Genomic DNA, 20,312 nt, shown 5'->3' with positions numbered 1-20,312 from the left:
GGACTGACCCCGATTGTTTTCATGGGATTGCTTGCGTGGCTAGGCTAGCCTTGGCTGCCCTATTTGCAAACGGTAAGGTTGAAACGTGCTTAGCATGTTTACCCCACAGAGTAACGTTGCAACATCACTGGATAACTCTGAAATGAGGACATCTTACCTCATGGCGATGGCTGCATGACAGGGAGAATGCAGACATGTCCTCGGGTTGAGGGCGGTTGGTGCGGTGTTGACAAAGTGCGGCTGGTCCAATGGCAACAGCCAGGATACCGAAGCATACCGATGTGAAGGGTTTCCAGGCCTTTCGCAGGCATCTTCAGAGCCATTTATTTCTCGCCTCTCTGAAAGGCCCGATACAACTGCATGAAGAAACATGCGGATGCTGGTTCAAGGGTAATATCTCGCCCACCCATGTTCCTGGCCTCATCGCATGATGAACAAAGAGTTCTCTTTCGGGTCATTTCACAGCGAGATCTCTTGGATCCGAGTGGCCAGCCTCGAGATTCCTCACTCTTGAGCCCTGTTCGCCTGGTGTAATTGTTCATCCAGCCAATGCCCTGTCGGCTAAACATTTGGAATGAAGACTCCAAGTATCAATTTGTTGTAGAGAAAGACGAGCCAAGCTCCGCAAGTGCTGGGAGTCTGACCACGAAGACATAACGTAGCACTTGAGACTTTGAGACATGGCCATGAACTCTCGGTGCTTTATTCTCTGTGAGGCATATGGATGGCGAGAGCATATTTAAATTCATCTTCACCATGTTCCATGCCATTTCGCGTATTGTAAAGAGACTGGATGCCTTGAGTGGAAAGTTATCATTTAAACGCCTGCCAACGGTGGCTATCAAACCCGACTTCAGGTTATGTCTCGACGTGTTTGTTGGCGAGCAGATATGAGAGTCTCCCTGAATAGATGGCGGTATGGCTTACTCTTCCCCTGAGTGAAAAACTTCGCTCCTGCTGAGAATAGGGGTATTTGGACCTGCCAATAGCCTGACTCGCTTGGACTCTCCCTACCGCCAAGCGAATGCGAGATCTTGGACTTCGACGCACTTGTAACCAATGAGAACTCCCGCAAGCCGAGAGATTTCCAAATGTTGGCCGTTAGCTTCTTCAAAGTCCACAGCAAGGCAATGCCGCGCCGGGTAGGCGGAGTCAGGTAGTCATCTTGTCAAATGTCTCGGGAGTCCCTGAAGACGCACCGTGGAATTGGCAGGCTGATGAAATAATGGGATGGGGCGTTACGATCTAACGCATACAGAGTCGTTGTCATGTTGGTTGTCACTGTTCAGTGAACAGAGTACCTATGACGACGAACTTCCATTGACCCGAGTAAGCCTTTCGACATCCGCATGAGAGGTAGATCACCTGCAACAGCGGAAGTTCTCCACCAGTCAGAGGCAACTCACAGTCTCATATCTCATCGAAGGAACCGCCAAAATGACAACCGCTAGCTTAGATGGGCACCACTCAAACATCAGCAAGGGAACAAAGGCTTGGTATAACTGTGTCTAGACTCCACTGGCCTAGACCTTTTCGTTCCGGTTCTCCCACACACGTCTGGGCAAGCTCGACTGGTTACGGAGTCGTCGGCTCGAACATCCATCTTAACCTTGTACACTCGCCTCAATCGCTTTGAGCGTTGATTGAGCTTCTCAGGTTTTCGGCAGGAAGTTCATCATTAAATCGAATAGCATTGGACTACTTTACTATAGTATACGTAGACCTGTCATTTTCCCCTGAGAACGAATCCCTAGGTATCCGTACACAGTCCGTTTACATACAATCGCCATTTCTGCATCAAGCTGATGGAATCTGCAAGCACCTGGATTCGAGGTAGACTAAGGGGTCGTAGGGGCTACTTACTGCATCTCATCAAGCCTCGTCGGTACCGATCTGCTTCTGTCAATGCGCGATCCTCCACAGCACTACTTGCAGCCTTCTACCATCTCGAACCCGAATTCTGTGTAGCAGATAGGCCCTCTCATGAGCCTGCGTTCGTGAGTCGTGACGCGTTCGCATGGCGGCGGGAATCTCCTAAACTAGCCCGACTAGCTTCCCCTTAGCAGAACACGCCACGGTACGTGTCTCAGCCCGCTTTTTCAACATCAACTAGCATATAACTAAAGTAGGTTCTTCTTGGCATCGAATGATGGATCGTCGAGAGGAGTAGAACGGTGCAGAACTAAGTGGGACGCTTGTCAAAGAGACTTGAAGACTTGGAAGTAGGTTCGAAATGGTGTCTGGGGAAGGTGCCCGGTCGTGCCGGTCTGGATCTTGAGATTTAGCAGCCGATGGGATGGTTCGCTCATCCGTATGTCTAGCCTCGTCGCGCAGTGAAACGGAAAGTTCTTCTGCGGGTGAAACTCGTAGCACAGTGAGATTTTGGTTCCTTGATCTTGACTATCTGTCCATTGTACTGTACCGCTCTTCCAGTTGATGACTCGGCTCTACATGCAGGAGACCTTTCAAAACATCCTCTCAACTAGGTGAAGAATTGTCCCGCTGCTTCATTTACGCCGGGATGCTCTTTTGCATGCTGCCACCGTCGCTATTTCTACCATGTGCTGCTTCATTCTTGCTACATTCCCCAAAGAACGTTTGTTGAGGATCTGGTGAAAGGGTCAATTGTACCATAGGCAGTAGCGATTGGCAAGGTGGTCACTAGCCTGGTAGGCATACACTTAAGTCACTCACTTACCTTCGTGCGTCAAATCACAATCTCTTGCAATGTGCTGCCACAGTGATCACAGTCAAACGGTGCATCGACATGGAACCAAAAGGTTTTAGCGTTATCGTCTTCCATCCGAGGCAAGCATGAAGGATGAGCAATGAGAGTTATCGGTTTCGTGTTCCCAGTTCTTTAAACCTGGCAAGAACAGGGTAGAGAACGAATGAATACATCCCCTGACGTTTTCTGAAAGTATCGATCGGGGACGGCCTATTCCACAACCTACTTGCTCATGAAGGGTAGTAAGAGCGAATCATGAATACGAGAGGTGACTTTGATGCTACTACTAATCGAGATCTAGAATCCGGGATTTATGACCAGTCAATTGCCTCGCTTCTTTGGAGACTTGCTCGCCGCCGGGAGTGCTAGATACCTCGGGCCGGTCACGCTGTCACAGTGAATACCTGTGGTAGGTCGTTATTTCCAAGGCACCTCTGTCAAGGCCCGCAGAAAACAATACCACGTCTCTACGTTCGAGTGCCAGATGTAGGACGGACTAGCATGATTACCCACTGAAGGTTTCTCCGACTGAAGATTCGGAATAATGAGGGCTAGAGGCCTTGGAGACAAGTATTCACTTGACTTGCTATGAAAATTGAGTCAAGAGAGGACCGTTCAGAATCCTTTGCCCCTGTTGTTGAGATCGTAGCTGGTCTTGAGCCTCGAATAACCAGAGAGAGGCAGTCTTGATTGACGTAACAGGCGGCCAGATATGCTCGTTACCAGTGCCAGACGTTTGTTCATCTTCCGGCGTTCTGGAAGTACCTTACGATGGTAGCACAGAAGCGCCGTTCATTACGGTACAAGAATGTAGATGCCAAGATTCGTCAGCTCATCCGGGACAACTGCCAGTCAGTGTCCAACTTTGTGGTCTTCACAGACTTTCATATCACTTTTGATTTCTTTGAGGAGCTACCTCCCCATAATCGCCAGATTGACTTCGTCACATACTCATAGATGAGAGAAGTTCCACGTATCTCAAGCTATCCGGTGATGGTGACATTCACATATCATCTGCAACGCAGGGACTTGGATGATCCCCACAGCCAAGAGCAATTCCACGTCACCCACCTGCGCATGGGTGAGGCCAAGTCAGTACTTCCTAGTTCCGTACGCCAAGTTGTGAAGGGAATAATTTCTGTCACATCATTTGAACTCATTAACTCGAGTTGACGTGCTTCGTGACATGCATTCAGGTTACAACTATGGGAGAGTTTCCATGCCCACCATGACTGCGCGGCACGGCTCTCCTGAACGCCGGAATTTTGGCTCAGCTTCAGCATTTGAGAAGGATGTCGAACCAAGAGAGGATTTCGAGGCAACATGACGCCACTCTAGGCCTCTGTCTTGAAGCCAAGCAACATCGTCCCACTCATTTGATACGTCGATGGTTCTGTTATACCCAAATTTTGCCTCAATGCAGCAATAAGGAGCGAGGAATCTTCCCTCAGATTCGTGTTAGTTGAAGCTAGCTTAACTTTATTGTCAACCTGTGTTCTGTGTCTTGAGTAGACGATCGGTATTCTGCTTGGTTGTCGCGCACAGAACCAAAGTGCCCCTGGGCCTGAGCGTGTCTTCTCTTGTTCGTGACTAATAAGCAAGTAATCATCAACTCGAACATAAAAAGTTGAGAACTGTAGACTTCAATTTATCTGTCATAATGAACATGAAGTTGCTGTGATATTTGATCTAGGTAGGACAACGCTGGCGACCTGCTTGCATGACCTGGGGGACAGACGAACTCAAGTCATCCATTTGGCCCTCTTTGGGGAAAACACGCCATGTTACATATCTCAACCCATTTTGATGGCCCAGATAGCCTGTATAGCTTCTTCTAGGCGTCCTGTAATGGGCCGTTAAGGTATGGGCATTAAATTTACCTCACTTCGTGCCCTTGGTATCATGATGTGGGATTGCTCGCTTGGAGTTCCGTATGGGGAAGGTATTGAGCATGAGTGAATTACGATACCAGAAGCCTGGGTCGAAACGTTTGTACTGAGTTCCCGGACAATAAGACCTCGTGCTATCTTGCCCTAGTGGAAACCATTCCGAGAATAGTGTGCTGTAGCTCAAGTTCTGCCGGATTCATGCTCAACCGTGACCCATCACAGGCTGTGATAGGGAGTGACGTACCTGCGGATTGCTAGAAGTAATCATAGCCGTCGTATGAAGCCCTTGAGAATAATCAAGACTTCACGTTGCAATGAAAAGACTGCTCTGACTAAACGGTATATTTAACTGCCCAAAATTTAAGAGAATTACCTTGAAGCTACGTGTGACAACAAAGTTTGAACCTCGCCTGAAAGTCTAGTTTGGCTAAGTAAAGTCGCGTGAGGTAGTAGAGCTGTCACCACTCCGTCCTTCAGATCTCTTGACTTGCCATGACGAGCGCTTTATGCCCCAGACCCTGCGACGTCGTATTTTTGACCACCCAGGATACCCTGGAATTCTTGAGCGGACCTAATTTCTATCCCTCAGTGGTAGAAATTGACTTCTAGTTTAGATGAATCCAAACAATTGAGGTATTGAAACAGTTCATTCACCATATATTTGTTGCCGACAGACAAGCAAGTTCCTTACGCGTTTCGTTTTGGTCGACTCGAAGAGGTAGGAGCCTTGAGAGAAAGAGTGCTATGGTCGAGATCATGGAACCTGAATGCATTTACTTCCAGAAGGACTTCAGTTTCCCTGAAGGCTAGTTCCTCGTGATCTCATAACATTTGTCTTGTACGTGTCTACATGGAGAGAAGAGGATGGGAACAACACCTGACGCACTATAATTACGGGGGTGACCGCACGCTTCTGTGATCTCAGCGAATTGGTGAACAAATAGGAAGATCTCATCTTGCGATCTTTTCAACAATGAAGTCACATGCCCTGGGTTCATCCTGGAGCTTCCGGAGTGGTGAAATCCTGATCGAAGGGGTACTGAGCTAAGGTACCCTCAATGGGCTAACGCCCAAGGCTGTTGTCTGTACTCAACGCGAATTATGAAGTCTTTGAAATTATCTGATTGATTACGATAAAAAAACAAGCCGTATGGTCCAAACTTTTATTTAGCGAGTCAAAGTCAGGCTGTGGACGATGGGCCGGGCTCAACCGTTACGACATCGGAAGACGATCCAGTTTTTCTTCGAAGGGACTCGATGCTGCTACTTACTAGACTACTTATAGCTCATCAAGGCAAGTGTATTGCTCGAAAGAAGATATGAACGCTGGAGAAAAAACCAGGCTGCACTTCAACTTGATTTAACACACGACACAATCGCAGGAGAGGGTGCTTGTGTCGCACACGGCTCGTGGGATTGGTATCCCTCAATCTCTGTCCATCTATTAGTCGCTGCTTTTCATTTATGCTATCCCGGGCATCCGACTGGGCTAATCGGCCAAACTCAGAGCTGAGTTGCCCATGTTTTCGATGGTGGTATTACTGCTGTGGGACTTGCGAAATCGCCATGATTTGACCGAGTCCCTGCTTCGTACCAGGATCAAAAGCGCGTAACGCAAGTACCTAGTTGCTACGGATCTATCCGGAGCCAATTCCGTCATAACCAATGGAAAACCCTAAGCTTCACCACATCATGAGCAGGGAGCCGCAATAGCGTGGGACAGGGCCAATTGTAGGGCCATCAACTAGTGCGATGCCGGTAGCCAGTTGCCAATAGTCCTAACAGGCTGTCAGGCTTTTCTGGCTTATCCACGAAACGTACTTCTATGGAGCTGAAGGGGATCTACCAGAGTGAGATGCAGTGGCGTGCGTGGTCATGAAGAGAGACGGAATACAGGCGGTGTTTCGCTGCGGGCGAATGGACCGATGTGGCAGGTCGAAGCGAGGATCATCACTAAAGCTACGATGTTCTCACCCATTGATCAAGCTGTTTGGGGGTAATCGGTCCAGGTGTGAGTAAACACATCGAGGTGGCCAAGGTCGTAACCAGAGTACTGGTTTCTAGAGCATCGTGAAGAACAATGACGCCTACGAAAAGATCACATGGGTTCGGACTGCTGCGCGTGTCGTTCATTCGGGGCGAAGCTCTTCCTGCAGCCTGCAGCTTCAGTGTACGGGCACGATGCGCAAATGTGAGAGGTGAGAGGCGGTGGAGTCGATGAGACGGGCGCGATCGATCTGTCTAGGCCACTGTGATCGCCATTTAGAAGAAGCTTTTTCTGTGGTGCCATCCCACGATAGTGGTGTTCGTTTGTCGTGTTGTTGCTACTGGTAATTTTCCATGGCGATTGTCGTTACCGATATCGGGCAGGTCTGCCGTAAGATCCTCATGAATGTGCTTGAGGCACTGAAGACTGAAGTGGTATACTACGAATGATGCGCGCGGATGTTAATGTCTGACATGTATCATTCTGAGGTGCCACAGCTACTGAGAGATTGGCATAGCCGCACGGCATTTGGTCTCAACTCCATGTATGGAATCTTGTGATAGGACCCTCCCAGCTCTTGCTGCTTGACGGCTTCTTGTGAGGAATCTGGTGCATTCGGGTTGGGAAGTACTGTAAGGAAGGTAGCTATAGTCATCAAATGGCCTGCAGCAAAAAGGCCACCAGCAGACAAGGGCTTAATGACTACCTATGGATGCGTCGTCAACGCCCTGCTGGTCAAAATGCACAATCAGGCCTGGGACTCAGGGTGGCACGTGGCTAGGTATCACTCGCGAGTCGCCGGAATCAAAGTGCCAAGTCTCAAGATGTGATTCGATCTGTAAGATACCTAAGTCATGAGAAAGCTTGGTTTTCACGCAGAGTGACCATTGGAGCCACGACATCGGGCGGAATGCTCAAAGACGTGGCGGTTGGTGGTGATCGGGCGTGTCGGGTAAGCGCGAAGCTGAGGCGAACTAGCTACGTGCTAGCTTAACGTCGTTTGGCAGAAATGAACCGCCGTGTCAAGGGAGGCGACGATTTTCTCATTTTGACCATGCACGACCTCCTGTTGGGAGAAAATGCTGAGATGGGGTTCCCTCTTCCCCTTCTCGTCCTTTGTCTCATCTCGAGAAAACTCCTATCATTCACAAAAGTAAGTCAAGGAACGAGTGCGCAACACGCCTTACAGATACGTACCATAAATACCTATCTACATGTGGTACTTGAGGCAACCATGCAGACATTAGGCTACGTGGCTACCTACTGAGAACTGAAATGGCAATGCCGCAAGCCACCAGGAACCCCTGTACCGCTCACCGGCTTACCGGTCATGGCAGCATCAATCAATCTGAGAGCAACCCGTGGGAGTGTGGTTTGATCTGTACGTCCATGAATTCCCCCCTGACCCCTAAAGCATAGAGGCGCAGACATTGCCAATTCCTATAAGCCTTCCCCGATTTCGCGCGCGAATATCAAACGTCGCATAATTAAGTACGGAAATCTGGATGCGATCCTCGTGTAAGCAGACAACAAGGCTGAGAATCTGGCCTAGGTGACCCAAACGAAAGTTAACCGGTAGTAGCATGCCCGGTATCTCCGCGTTCCACTCTTCAGTATGTAGAAAGAGGAAAGCAGAGAGAGCAAATACGATGTCTTTAATCCGGGTTAGCTTCTATGATCTCTGTGCTGAAAACCACCCGAAACTGGGAGACTGGGGGAAGTACTGAAAAAAGAAAAGAAAAGAGGGAAGTAAGAGGGAAGTGCATGTGCTGACGCCATCTAGCATTCCAAAAAGGTGGGATAGCATGTCACCCTCGATTCTGTCTTGTAAGCTTTTACGGCTGTGCAAACCCGTTATCTTAGTACGATTGCCGGTTCAGCATCCACTTTCCTGTTTTGATTGCTCGGACACAGAAGTTGTTCCAAAACAATACTTCGTAGAAAAATAGAAGTATATTCGAGCAGCTTAGTGACCAAGGATTGAGCTCAACAATCTGCCCCACCGGACCATGGAACACCCAACCTTGTGTTTGATGCAGCGTCTTTGTCAGGTGATCAAAGATCCATTGCCATCTTCTCCTGAATCGTACAATCTCGTTCTGATGTTTCGACAAACAAAAACACCCTACGCGTTGTGACAGGCCATCGCCTTCTCGTGATACACTCTTCGATACATCTGGATTCCTGGCAAAGGTCCAGCATTGTATATCAGTACCCTATTAGTCGCCTCGAAGAGTGGGCGGAGCGGACGCCTGGCCAATCCTCGCCGCATCCTCCACACCACCCAACCGCTCAAGCCCGCATGTTCACCGCCATCGACGCCTAACATAGTCAGGCCGCCCTAATCTTGCTGGCCGAATTGTCCGTCTGATCATTTGCATGATCTCCAGACACACCATACCTTCTGCAAAGATAATCCAATAGCGACTGCAGAAGGGTGTTGTAGAGGGGCTGGACCGTGGGCGACGGTAGATCCTTGGTTGTCTTCAAAGGGGAAGCTTGGAGAGGGACCCATTACGTCCTAAACATGGTACATAATGCGCCCTTCTGTCTATGTTCCCAACTCCCAACCCATGAACTCTCTCATAAATCAACCTTTCAGCCGCTGACGAGCCGTCCCACCACTAGCCGCCGCGCAAAAAGTATGCCTTCCGCTGGACCTGCGTGCGTTATCCCTACATCTATCTCGTTGCTGCTTGCAGACTTCTCAATGCGAACTGCCTGAACGATAAATCTCTAAGATACATACTGATAGCAGTGACAGTGCTATTGCGGTCAGGGAGGCATGACTGTAGTGACTGATCCTTGCGTCAGTTGCGGATACCCCAGGTGTTCGCGCTGTCGAGTGGACAAACTGCAAATTCGACAACACTTTCACCGCGATACTGCCCGCGACGAACACACCCACAACGATCATACGTAATAGTGGGAAATGCGGAAAAGTTTTGAACTCCATTGCAAGATATTTGCATGGTACTGTATAAGAGAATGACCCGCGAAGTTCTAACAACGCTTTGCACATCGAATTCCTGGCTGAACGAGAAATTTACAACAAGAAACGAATCGCGATAACGAACATCCGGGTCTCAAAGGCGGAAGACGAGATCGGAGAAAATAATAATGATACAAAAGATTGCCGGGGGCTCAATACTGTATCATTCTTAATTCAAAAAGTTGCGGAGCGAGACGCCATCAAATGTCCCATCATCATAGTCGAAGTGATTAGAGCTGATGGAAACAACACCGATCTCAAGAACGGGAGATTAACAAACATGAAATTACACCAAGTGAAAACAGCCTCAAGCTACCCTCTCTCACTTCAGCCCCCGGATCACAAAACAGAATCGGTTGGACCGACAGAGTAAGCTACCCAAACCACTCAACGTGCGTGCGAGTCCCCAACAGAGTCGAGCAAGCTAGAGCATTCCCATGACTCCAGAGTTTTTCCAACAGAAGGAAACCTCCTAGGAAATGGTAGAATACTCCCTGGCTATACGCCAGCCTTCGAGATATGGAACAGGACCTGAAAGGCCCCGAAGAAGAAGACAATTCGCGCTCCTTGCTGACAGAAGACAATTAGGCCCCATACCAGTTCCGACTTGATATCTTCCTTGATATTCTCAATAGGATAACATTTCAGCAGTTGGAAGAAGATGGAGACGGGGTACCAGAAAACAGAGTAGCTCTCCTTATTGGCAGCAACAGCCTAGGCAGAAAACCGATATTCCGACCCTTTATTAGAGGCCTATCAGCAAGGCATTTATCGAGAGAGGCGATCAAAGAGCTGGTGTATGCCCTTTTGATTTCGACTTCCGAAAAGCAGTCGAAAAGTCGGATTTAACGCTTCCGAACATAGAGCTATGAACTCGATGATGGACCATCTACTGTGAGTTGTCGAGGCAGAACATAGATTGATATGAGTCAGGCAGACACATATACCCGTCTACGTCTCCGGATACTTACCTTATTTCTTCCAGCTACGTGGTTGACCTAGATCCTTCTTTTATTCTTGCTCTTCCTGGGTCCTCTCCGGAGTCTCTCGACAGGGAGATGACTGAGTGCATGCTCAACCACCCCTTAGCCAAGAGTGAAATTGTGATTTTCTTTTCGCCGTAGTGGTGGAATTCCATGTCTATGTTTGGCTTATGGGAATAACGTTTTGGGTAGATGAAAGGATTAAAGAGGGGTTTACTTCAACCTATCCTCCCAGTCAGAGCCTCAAGTACAACGGCAGAATCGAAGACCGACGATTGGAAAGAAAGGTGAAATGAGGACTCTCGAAGACCATCAATGGACATCGCGGTTACGAGAAGATTCACCGAGATGCCTATTGACGCCACGTCCTTTGACGTGATCTACTCAAGACACACAAGTGCAATTGTCACGGGTTCTGATCACATGCAGCATCGCAAGACCGGAGTGGGGTTTCTTGAGAGCTGGTAGGAAGACCTGCTTGACGACGAACCGCATCCCGACATAGTAGCCCGCTACGACAATAACAACGACAACGGGGCGGACTGATTCCCGACCCACTTTTGGGGGGGGGGGTGGAGTCGATGCAATGAGGTCTCCGTGGAGCCTTGCAGCTATTTCATTCGTATTCTTCAGATCTGTCCTAACGGAATCCATATCGAATGGTAACTTCTATACTTGTCGTGGACAACTATCGTAGGTCGGAGTGATAATCTCAAACGGTCCGGGGTCAATAGCTGATATGAACGACAAATATCTCAACCACTCCTCACCTCAATGTAGCCGCGATCTTGAGCTGTGCTGGTATCATCGCTTTTCTGCGGACAGGCTACAACTTTCTCTACGCTCTCTTCATTATTGTAGCTTCTATGGGGTCTATTGTAGTCTTCCTACTCCAGTTGCTGGAATCTGGCGCCACCCTATTCTAGCAGAGCTGACGACATTAGGAACACGTCTGCCCAAGCCTCCCACTGCTATCTTGGCAAGCCATCAAAAAATGCACTGTACCTCTTGCTTAGAATACCTGACGTAGGCACTCTTGGTGTCCACGGTTGGACTTTTCTCTTCCAAATCGACGTACATGGTACCTTGGCTCATCTTGAAAGATAGGGGTCTAATAATCTTGGCCAATCAAAGCATGTCATCTGAACCTTAAATTCCTCCTGATTGTTATGCCCATAAGCCACGAGGCAGTTTGCCACAATTCGAGCACCTGCGCCACGATCATCGCAACTGGCAGTTGCCCGCCGGTCATAGTTACGGTACACAATGATTACATTTGCTCCATTGATCTAGAAAATCTCAATCGATACTTAGGATAGTTGGTTTGTGTGTTCACGTATGTTTTGCCAAATATGGGCATTTGCAATTGACATGAGTGTTGCGTTTATTTTCAACTGGTTGATTGCGGCGCCAAACGGACTTGGGAAAGTCGGCATTACCAAGTTGAATTGAAGTAAGGTAAGGTAGGGTAGTCAGCTGAAAGCTTCAATTCACCAGCAGCGCCCTTGTTTTTCATGAAGGCTGGGTGCGAGTCTCGGCAACAGCACGACCAAAGTAGGAAGCCGGCATTTCTTCAGGTTGTAAGGCCATCTGGTTGATAGAAAATGGACTCTGCAAGAAGCTGGTCATGGGGCTGTCGAACGTCGATGCTTTCGATGAAATTGTTGGGGTCTTGTCAAACTGCTATCTTATCGGCAACATTGGCTGCTACCAATTGGACTTCTTGAGTTCTGGGTACCAAGAGCACGTTACCGAGGTAGCAACAGAGCCAATGGAATCACTGTGCTGCGTAAGTGAAGTACGAGGATGGTGTGCCGCGACGATGCGAATTCGGGGTGGATGAAACTTTGGTAATGGTGTTGCTCGACATGGGTGCGGCATCCGCATTTTTAGCCGACATCGTTGTGATGTTTTTTGCCATTGGTCACAGTACGTCGTGCAAAATTCATTGGGTATGATCGTTGGCGTCGTTGTGCGCCCCGCGGCGGGCAAATTGACCTGCATTTGGTGCGCCGCTTCGACCATCATTGACTTGGCGAGTTTATGTCTGATGACGCTGCCCATCTGGCATAAACGGGTTGTTGAGCAATCGAGGCTACGGATTTGAGTGGCAGACGCACGTTCTAGGCCGAAAGCTCAGAACGGGAAATCTATCACGGAAACACCCTCCTGAGAAAAGCACCGCTAACAGTAGAGATGTCACATGGAATGCTGTCTCTCATTTCACTGGCTCGGGTGCCGAGTCTTCATTTGTGAATCGTGGCGTGAGCCGATTGAGACGTTCGTGGTGCTACGCATCAACAGAGATATTTTCGGTGAGTTCTGATGAGTGTAGTGTCTAGGCAGTCGTTTCGCTCGTCATCGGTCGCCGGTTGGCGAAGCTCATCGCACGATGTTGTTTACTTGCTCGTCGAGTTCCGCAAGTGATGCAGCGCAACAATGGCGGTGAGACGCTCACACAGCCTCAGCGGTAGCTAGCAGGCCGAAGTCGGAGTGTTGTGTCTCACTAACTCAGTAAGACCAAGACACCGAAAAATTGACATGTTGTACCAAAAGCTGTGTTGCACTGGGGAAGTGATTGATGCTGGTTGGCGGGACACCATTTGGACAGGATGTACGCTCAAGATGGACAACCATCGTCGCTATCTCAAGGTTGAGATAGAGGCGTATCCGAGAGTACATAGAGATAGGCTCAGGCCGGGTGGGTTCGGGTTAGGAGAGTGGCTGTGTGTCTACATTACGTTGTTTAAGGCGACGGCAGGCGGTTAGGCTAGGAGATATAAGCCAGGGTACTCCGTATCATTCGCGGAAATGATCTCGAAAGTGCAGAATTGGGCCGCTCCTGCTTCTCCAAAGGCCCCTGACCCAGCTCAAAACCGATCCAAAGAACTTCAGTCACATGCTGTCTATGACTTCATCGTGTATCGTGTGCAAGTGCCATCAGTGAGAGGACAGTACTCTGTGTAGGAGTGCCCTTATTGGAGCCACGAATCCATGATGTTGTCGGGCGAAAGCTTCATAGTATAGCATCGGACAGCGGCCAGCGATCCATTTGCGAGGTTGCCCAAGGACAGGGTCAAACAACCTAACGAATCCACGCGCCGGCCCCTCCGAAGTCAAAGAGAACCTACGTTTGTACGGATGACCCATAATACGCAGTGAGTGGTTGGATGTACTCCGTATGGATCTCCCTGCCAACTTCTGCATATTATCCAAGCCTTCGGGACAGGTGGATCTTTCGGGAGTGGTTCTGTCACGTGCCATCCTCGTGGTTGGTGACAGAATGATGACTCGGTACCCAAGCCTGCGTTGAAGCTTCCTTTTGCACCTTCTCCCTTTAGGAACCCCCTCAACTGCTGCATCGTACTCCGTACTTTTCCGTCAATCCAGCATGACCTCTGCACCGGAACCACAACAGTGATTCGTGCTACCCTCATCTGATTTGAGCCGTCAACCTACCCGACTTGCGTCGTTATCTTCGCGACGGGCCTTGTGGGCCAGGCAACCACGCCAAGATTGCAAGCCAAATTGCCCTGGCGAGTCCCCGGGAAATTACCATTATTCATTTCGCTGCAAACTTTCTTCTGCGCCATCAATTCCTACGTTTCAACTCCCAAGAGAACACCTATCTTCGCCTGACCGCACTGACTCGACTGTTGTCTCTTGCTATGCCTATCGAAATGTACATGTGTGGCAGGGTCCACCGGAACTCACCGTTTTCACGTGACTTCCCAACGTTTGGGGATCTAGGTACGGAGGTGCCCACTTTAGGCAAGCTACCTTGAGGTACAAGCACCTATCTTTATCTCTTATCATACGACTATCGATAAGGTATCATCTAATCATAAATATTCAATAAGGTAGCTATTCTTATCTAATCGATAATCATATCTCTATACCTACCCGCGCTGGGGGGGGGTTTTCAACATTGCCCGGAAAGGGTGTGAGCTTAATGCCCTTAGGGGCCATAGGCACCTAACAGAACACCTAGGAGCTAGAACACGATGTGTGGGTAGTATAACCCGGGCACACTGCTCTTTCCTCCTTCTGTTTTTATTACCTAGAATTAACCCACTCTGTACTCATATGATCACTCTGAATACTCGAACAGAAGAGAATTTGAACAGATGCTCTATTTTATCCTCCTGTTTTACGGAAATTATGAATAGTTTAATCAGATTAGGGTCTCTACAGACTTCTACCAGTATACGGGTAGAGTGATGTAATACAGCATAGTCCATTACTGGGGTAGAGGCATAGACCACTTTTGAAAACCCCCCCCAACCCGTATAGGTATCGATTAAAGCTTGAAGTAGATTCTTGTCGCAATCCTGTTGACTGGGTGATTAACCCATGGCCCCACTGCCATGACTTTTGGGACGCACCTCCGTACTCCGTCTTCCGTACCGGATCATGGATGTCTTGACCGACACCACGGGCTGCTGCATTCTCCTTTTATTTATTTTTTTGTGTTTTTTTTATTGTACACCCTGGGATTTCTTTGTTGTGCCAATGGACGGCATTGTCCTCTTCAATTGGTCTCCCTAACGACCGTACGGTAGTTTTCCAACCAAAAAGGACATGCCCAGCCCAATCATTCCCACGACAGCATCCTCCACACCACCCTCCGCCTTAGTCCGCAAGTTCAGTCGAATCCCCATCGCTCGCCTCAGATCTCAACCGTGAACGTGATCAAGTTCGGTCTAGGGTTGCAACCTATATGCAGAGACGCCTTACGAGAGACAGCCTTTGAAGTAGGCTGGAGGGTTCCGGGAAGAGGCAAAGACAAGGGGACGTTGCTGCAGAAGACAAGTCATAAAGGGGCCCGCGTGAGCTCCATCGAAGCTATGGTACTTACTCCCGTCTTTCAACGTCCACCCGACTTGCAATCTAGCTCTTTGCAATTGCTATTCACCCGGCCACTGACGGCTCGTTCCACCAATAGCCACCACGAAAAAAATACGCCTTCGTTTGGACTTGCGTACGTATTGCATCTTGCCCTGCAGCTGGCTCAATCCATAGGAGGGCTGAACACGCGACTCACTTCTCAAGCATTACAAGACGCTAACGTTGTCTCTCGACCATAGTGTTATTGCGGCCAAGGCGGCATGACAGTCGTAGTCGATCCTTGTGTCAACTGCCGCTACCCACGCTGCTCCCGGTGTGCCGTCACCAGAGTCCACGTCCGCCATCACGACTGCAGGCATCCAGACCACTGTCATAATCAGAACACGACTTAGAAAGACAACTCTGCTGGACGAACATAATTTGTATCAAGAGTTGGGAATTGCCAGGAACGGTCCCAAAAAAGCGATTTCATTGCAAGGATTCTGTACAACATATCACAAATACCCTGTCGAAGCGTGGCTAGGTCAAATATCGGGAGTTGGAAAGCTTTGAAGAAGACAAATATCAATGGTGTAAACTCAGTCGTGGTTCAGCCTGAAGTGAGCATGAATCTCTTCACAATATTAGTCGTGGCTATGCCAGATTGGTCTCGGCAGACTGCGGCAAACCTAAGAATTATGATATTCTGACTCAATTTCAGGTGATCCATCATCAAACGTAGCAATGGGCGCGTCTATGGGACCGATCGTTTCGGCCTCGGCCTCGCCGCATCCATCTCCGTTGTTAGAGCCGAGAGACGCTCAACGCACGAACGAGAATGGGCAGGGGCAAGTTGGCGCATTTCTCTGGCCGCAAAGGTTCTTCACGCGGCAATCCATCTCTAGAAACTGGGAAAATTCACCATATATCACGGCAATTCTCAAAAATACGAATGTACCTCTGACACTGGAAGAACCTGGGGAAGAGGACAACATCTTTTTCCTGCGGACGGAAGAGAATTGGGCAGCAGATAAATATCGCGTCGCCCCGCTTATCGCCTTCCTCCGGGGTGCAACGATAACAGAGCTTCAACATGGAGACATCAAAGACGTGAGAGGCAATGGAAATACTGCTATAATCATCGATGGCAACATTTCACATGGTAAAGGACGGTTCCGACCATACCTTGGTAGCTTATCACCACTCAGGCTATTGGAGGAGCTGCGAGCAAAGGTGAGTTCATTACAGCATCTTGAGATCTTCGGAGCTTGTAGCCTCTAGACATTGTGGGAACCAATTCTGACCAGTTGTAGCGCTACAACGAAAACCCTACTACTGCAGAAGAAGATGGTTTCATTGATGCTGAACGACGTCTTATGTGAGTGATATCAAGACTCAAGTGTAGGAACTATGAGGGAAAATTAAGATGCGTCAAACTTGCGAGAATGCTGATGGTTTACTGCAGCTATATTGTGGACCTGAGTCGTTGGAGTGTTCTTGCACTCGTTGGGTCCGCGCCAGAATCGCTCTATCGGCTTTTGGATGACTTTTTGCTCAACTATGTCTTGTCGAGGTCCTCCATTGGCGTCCATTTCTCGGTAAAAGCTTGGAGTCTTGGTCCGCTGACGTTCATTGTATTATTGCTAACTTCCTTCTTACCTAGACGGAGGGTCCTGAGACTTTTGCCTTGGAGTTTTCGCTCCCTTACTCGGTATGGCGTACGTCGAAGACCTTGATGCACGATCATCGATCCATCGATTCAGACAGGAAGCATCTGAGGTTCTCTGAAGATGTTACTTTCCTTCGAACCCTTTCCGGCTACCGGGCTGATGTTGAGGAAGTCGACGCTATCTACTCGAGTCACATCAGCTGCATCGTAACTGGTTATGATCAGTCTCGATGGACATGTATTCTGCTGTGTGAGGCCTGGTTCGAGGTTGAAATCATTGGATTGCCAACGCCCGACAGTATCGCACGCTACGAAGCTGAACTGCAAGATGTCGAGGAGTCAATGGGTGTGGTCAAGCTTTCGGACCCCATGTGTCGGGGAAAAGGCGATATGTCCAGCTCGACAGCCACATTGTGGCTACCTCGGTCGTATTTTCTTCGCGTCATGGAGATACGCCTGAGTCAGATACACAAAGAGTGGATGGGCGTATTCGATAACATCGAGAAGCAGATCAATGGCATCGTAAGTTCTTGACAAATTCGAACATAATGTCGATGCGCAAGAGCATGACTTATCTAGTAATCATAATAATAACTGCTACAGACTGAGCGGCACCAGAATCTTCTACGAGAAATCCGCACGTTGGCTCGCGATATTCAAGCCACTCCAGCATTGATTAATGCGTTGGATGTCCTTGACGACTTTGAGGCGGGGATTCTAAGAGCGGAAAAGATAGTAAAGGGCCTGTCGCAGAAAATGGAAGACGTTGTTTCGAGCGGTGACTCATTCATGACAACGGACGTCAACTACTTTTTGAACACGGAAGGCCGAATAGGCGACGCACCGGATTGTATGCCTCATTTATCGCAAATTCGATGGATCTTCAATAAGCTTCGAAAGCTACGCCGGAGGCTCGGGGGTTTGGAAACATCATGCGAGGAAATGATTAAGGGCTGTTCGACTTCGAGAAAAGAGGTAAGATACCTTCACTGCTTTCGCACGATGCCATCGAAGGTGCGGGTGGACATCAAAAAAGGCTGATCTTATGCCTAGACCTTGCTTCGCATCGAGCTGAACAGAGCCGTCGCTCCCCCTCCTCCTGCCTCAACTATAGCTGCCGTTGTTGCGCCGAAGCAGTCACTGGCAGTCGGAGCTGCGTCTTGGATGACAATCGTAAGTTCTGGCCACATGTTCGCTGTTTTCTCACCCTAACGTGATTTGGGAATAACTAATTGGCATTGGGTAGACCTCCCAACCGCTTGTCAATATAGCAGCTGTCTTTAGCTGCGACAACATCATTGGCTACGATCGTACACCTCGGAATTTTGTGATCTCTCTTGTGTGGATGTATCTAGGCATGGCAGCTCTCGTTCTCATTTGCATGGAACTGTCGAATGGTAGATGGATACGCTCCATTCGCGCCTACATTTCAACATCCAGCCACGAAGAGACGAACACAACTCCTCGCCAAATTAAACGAAGCCCTACTTTGACCATGAAGCTCATGGATTGGTGGCAAGGGAGTGGCTTCACTGAGCGCCCGCCTTTCAGAACGACAATTTCACAAGTGCCACCTCCGACGGCAAGGATTGAACTCACTGTTTTGAATTCCTTGGGTGCGCCCGACTGCAATGAGCAACATGATTGTCCGGGTGAGGTAGGTCCAATTGTTCCGGGTGCTGTTCATTTGAGGGCTGGGCCCTAGACAACGTTCCTATTACATAGTATCCCATCGACTGCTGCAAGGCGACAGTACATCCGAGTGCGGGGGAAGAACTAATTAGGCGTTATTCCGATTTATTTCCACTATATCCGCAAATCAAAAAATTCATATCTCGGAGAATTTGAAGAAAAGCTGGAGACCATTGTCCTGTCGCCTTGCAGCAGTCGATGGGATACCTGCATGGATATGGCCTGCATGGGTATCACGGGCTCAGCTTCTACGTGTGTATCTGGGAAGCCCATCTTGAGATGGATCTCAGATTCTAAATCATTATTGTGCCGGCCTAGGGGGCACGAGTGGGGGATCTTTTAGATGATTACCCAGCTGATTGATGGATGGGGACTTAAAAAGACCTCGAGGTAAGCATCGTAGTTGAAGGAATTAGGCACGTACACCTTTCGCCTACTTTCGCTCACTTTTGTGTAGACAAGCGAGGGATAGTGACACGTAGCACCTTTCAAGTCTGACCTTGGCATCTTACGTGAACTTCGTACTTATAGTTATGTAGCGTGGGAATTCTAATCTTCAACACCTGATCCTGACAGAAGCAGAACCTCAGCCCGTTGACTGGGTGTCTCATTTGATGAGTGAAACAAAGAGGCCATGCATATACTTAGCACGCTTCAGAGAAGTGAAAGCCGGAAAGTCTGGATAGGACTTTAGATCATGATACTCTTCTACTATAACTGGCCCTCAAGGAGGATATCTGAGAGTTATCTAGGACAAATCGTTCTGGGACACATGGAGATTGTGTGAATCTTAAGGGTTCTTGGTGCGTAAATCGGTACTCTACACATCGTGGTATGTAATTTTGAGCGGATGATAGTTATGGCGCTCGCAAGCCACACGGCGGGCGAAAGGGCGTCTCGACCGCAACTGAACCAGTCACCAAGCCGGTATCACGCAAGGTAGAGCTCTAAACCGCAAATCTGACAGGATATTTCGGACTAGATTGAAATGAAGGCAGAAGCTTGATGACGTATATGGCTGCGCTAAGATGATCTCGGCAATCTAGGTACACCTATGTTGGATTACGAGGTAGAAAAGGGTCTAGGTAGACGGTTAAGTAGGGGAAGCAGGTAGGCAGTTTAGGCCCGTATAACGGACCCTTTTACTTACTTACTAAGGTCTGCCAGGTATAGTTGTAAAGGGATTACGGGCTCCATTTACCAACTTCCCCTCTTGTATACGTATAAAATAGACCAACTCATTGACTTTATTGCGACCGAAAGGTCTGACCTGCTTATGCATGTCCAACAATCTATTTTACACGTAGGCAGACCAGGTAGACTGAGGTAATCGCGAATGAATCGCGAATACATTCTGAGGGAAGTTATAATGAGCATTAATGCTTAGTATTATTTTCGAATAAGTGAATGAGGTCGGAGCACGCAACTTCATCGGAGGACGATAATTGCTGGAAGGGCGTTTGGCTAGTCGAGATTCTGCTCGCCGCTCGAGATGCCTTGCCACCTAGATTATTGTTACTTAGCGTCGTCATCTGGCTTATGGAC

At 48.7% G+C, this 20,312-nt stretch overlaps 3 protein-coding genes across 3 annotated transcripts; all 3 read left to right on the top strand.

Moving 5' to 3' along the window:
* Positions 1-9,389: 9,389 nt before the first annotated feature.
* Positions 9,390-9,527, top strand: CCOS01_13068 (uncharacterized protein; the record flags this gene model as incomplete). The annotated part of the gene is made up of 1 exon (XM_060461214.1): positions 9,390-9,527. The coding sequence occupies one exon, from the start codon at positions 9,390-9,392 to the stop codon at positions 9,525-9,527; it is 138 nt and encodes a 45-aa protein (XP_060308416.1).
* A 5,899-nt stretch (positions 9,528-15,426) lies between these two features.
* CCOS01_13067 (uncharacterized protein) lies at positions 15,427-15,691 on the top strand (the record flags this gene model as incomplete). Its single annotated transcript, XM_060461213.1, has 2 exons — positions 15,427-15,560; positions 15,667-15,691. 2 exons carry the CDS (start codon positions 15,427-15,429, stop codon positions 15,689-15,691), a joined length of 159 nt encoding a protein of 52 aa, XP_060308415.1.
* Positions 15,692-16,150: 459 nt separating this feature from the next.
* On the top strand, positions 16,151-18,780 carry CCOS01_13066 (uncharacterized protein; the record flags this gene model as incomplete). Its single annotated transcript, XM_060461212.1, has 7 exons — positions 16,151-16,639; positions 16,720-16,784; positions 16,872-17,004; positions 17,070-17,597; positions 17,679-18,050; positions 18,129-18,248; positions 18,322-18,780. 7 exons carry the CDS (start codon positions 16,151-16,153, stop codon positions 18,778-18,780), a joined length of 2,166 nt encoding a protein of 721 aa, XP_060308414.1.
* Between the last annotated feature and the right edge of the window lie 1,532 nt (positions 18,781-20,312).

The sequence above is a fragment of the Colletotrichum costaricense genome, assembly GCF_030867565.1.
Source record: "Colletotrichum costaricense strain IMI 309622 chromosome Unknown Scaffold_16.1, whole genome shotgun sequence".
In the NCBI taxonomy this organism is placed as follows: domain Eukaryota; kingdom Fungi; phylum Ascomycota; class Sordariomycetes; order Glomerellales; family Glomerellaceae; genus Colletotrichum; species Colletotrichum costaricense.
Note: the sequence above shows the minus strand (reverse complement) of the source record. Positions and strands in the feature narration are given on the sequence as shown.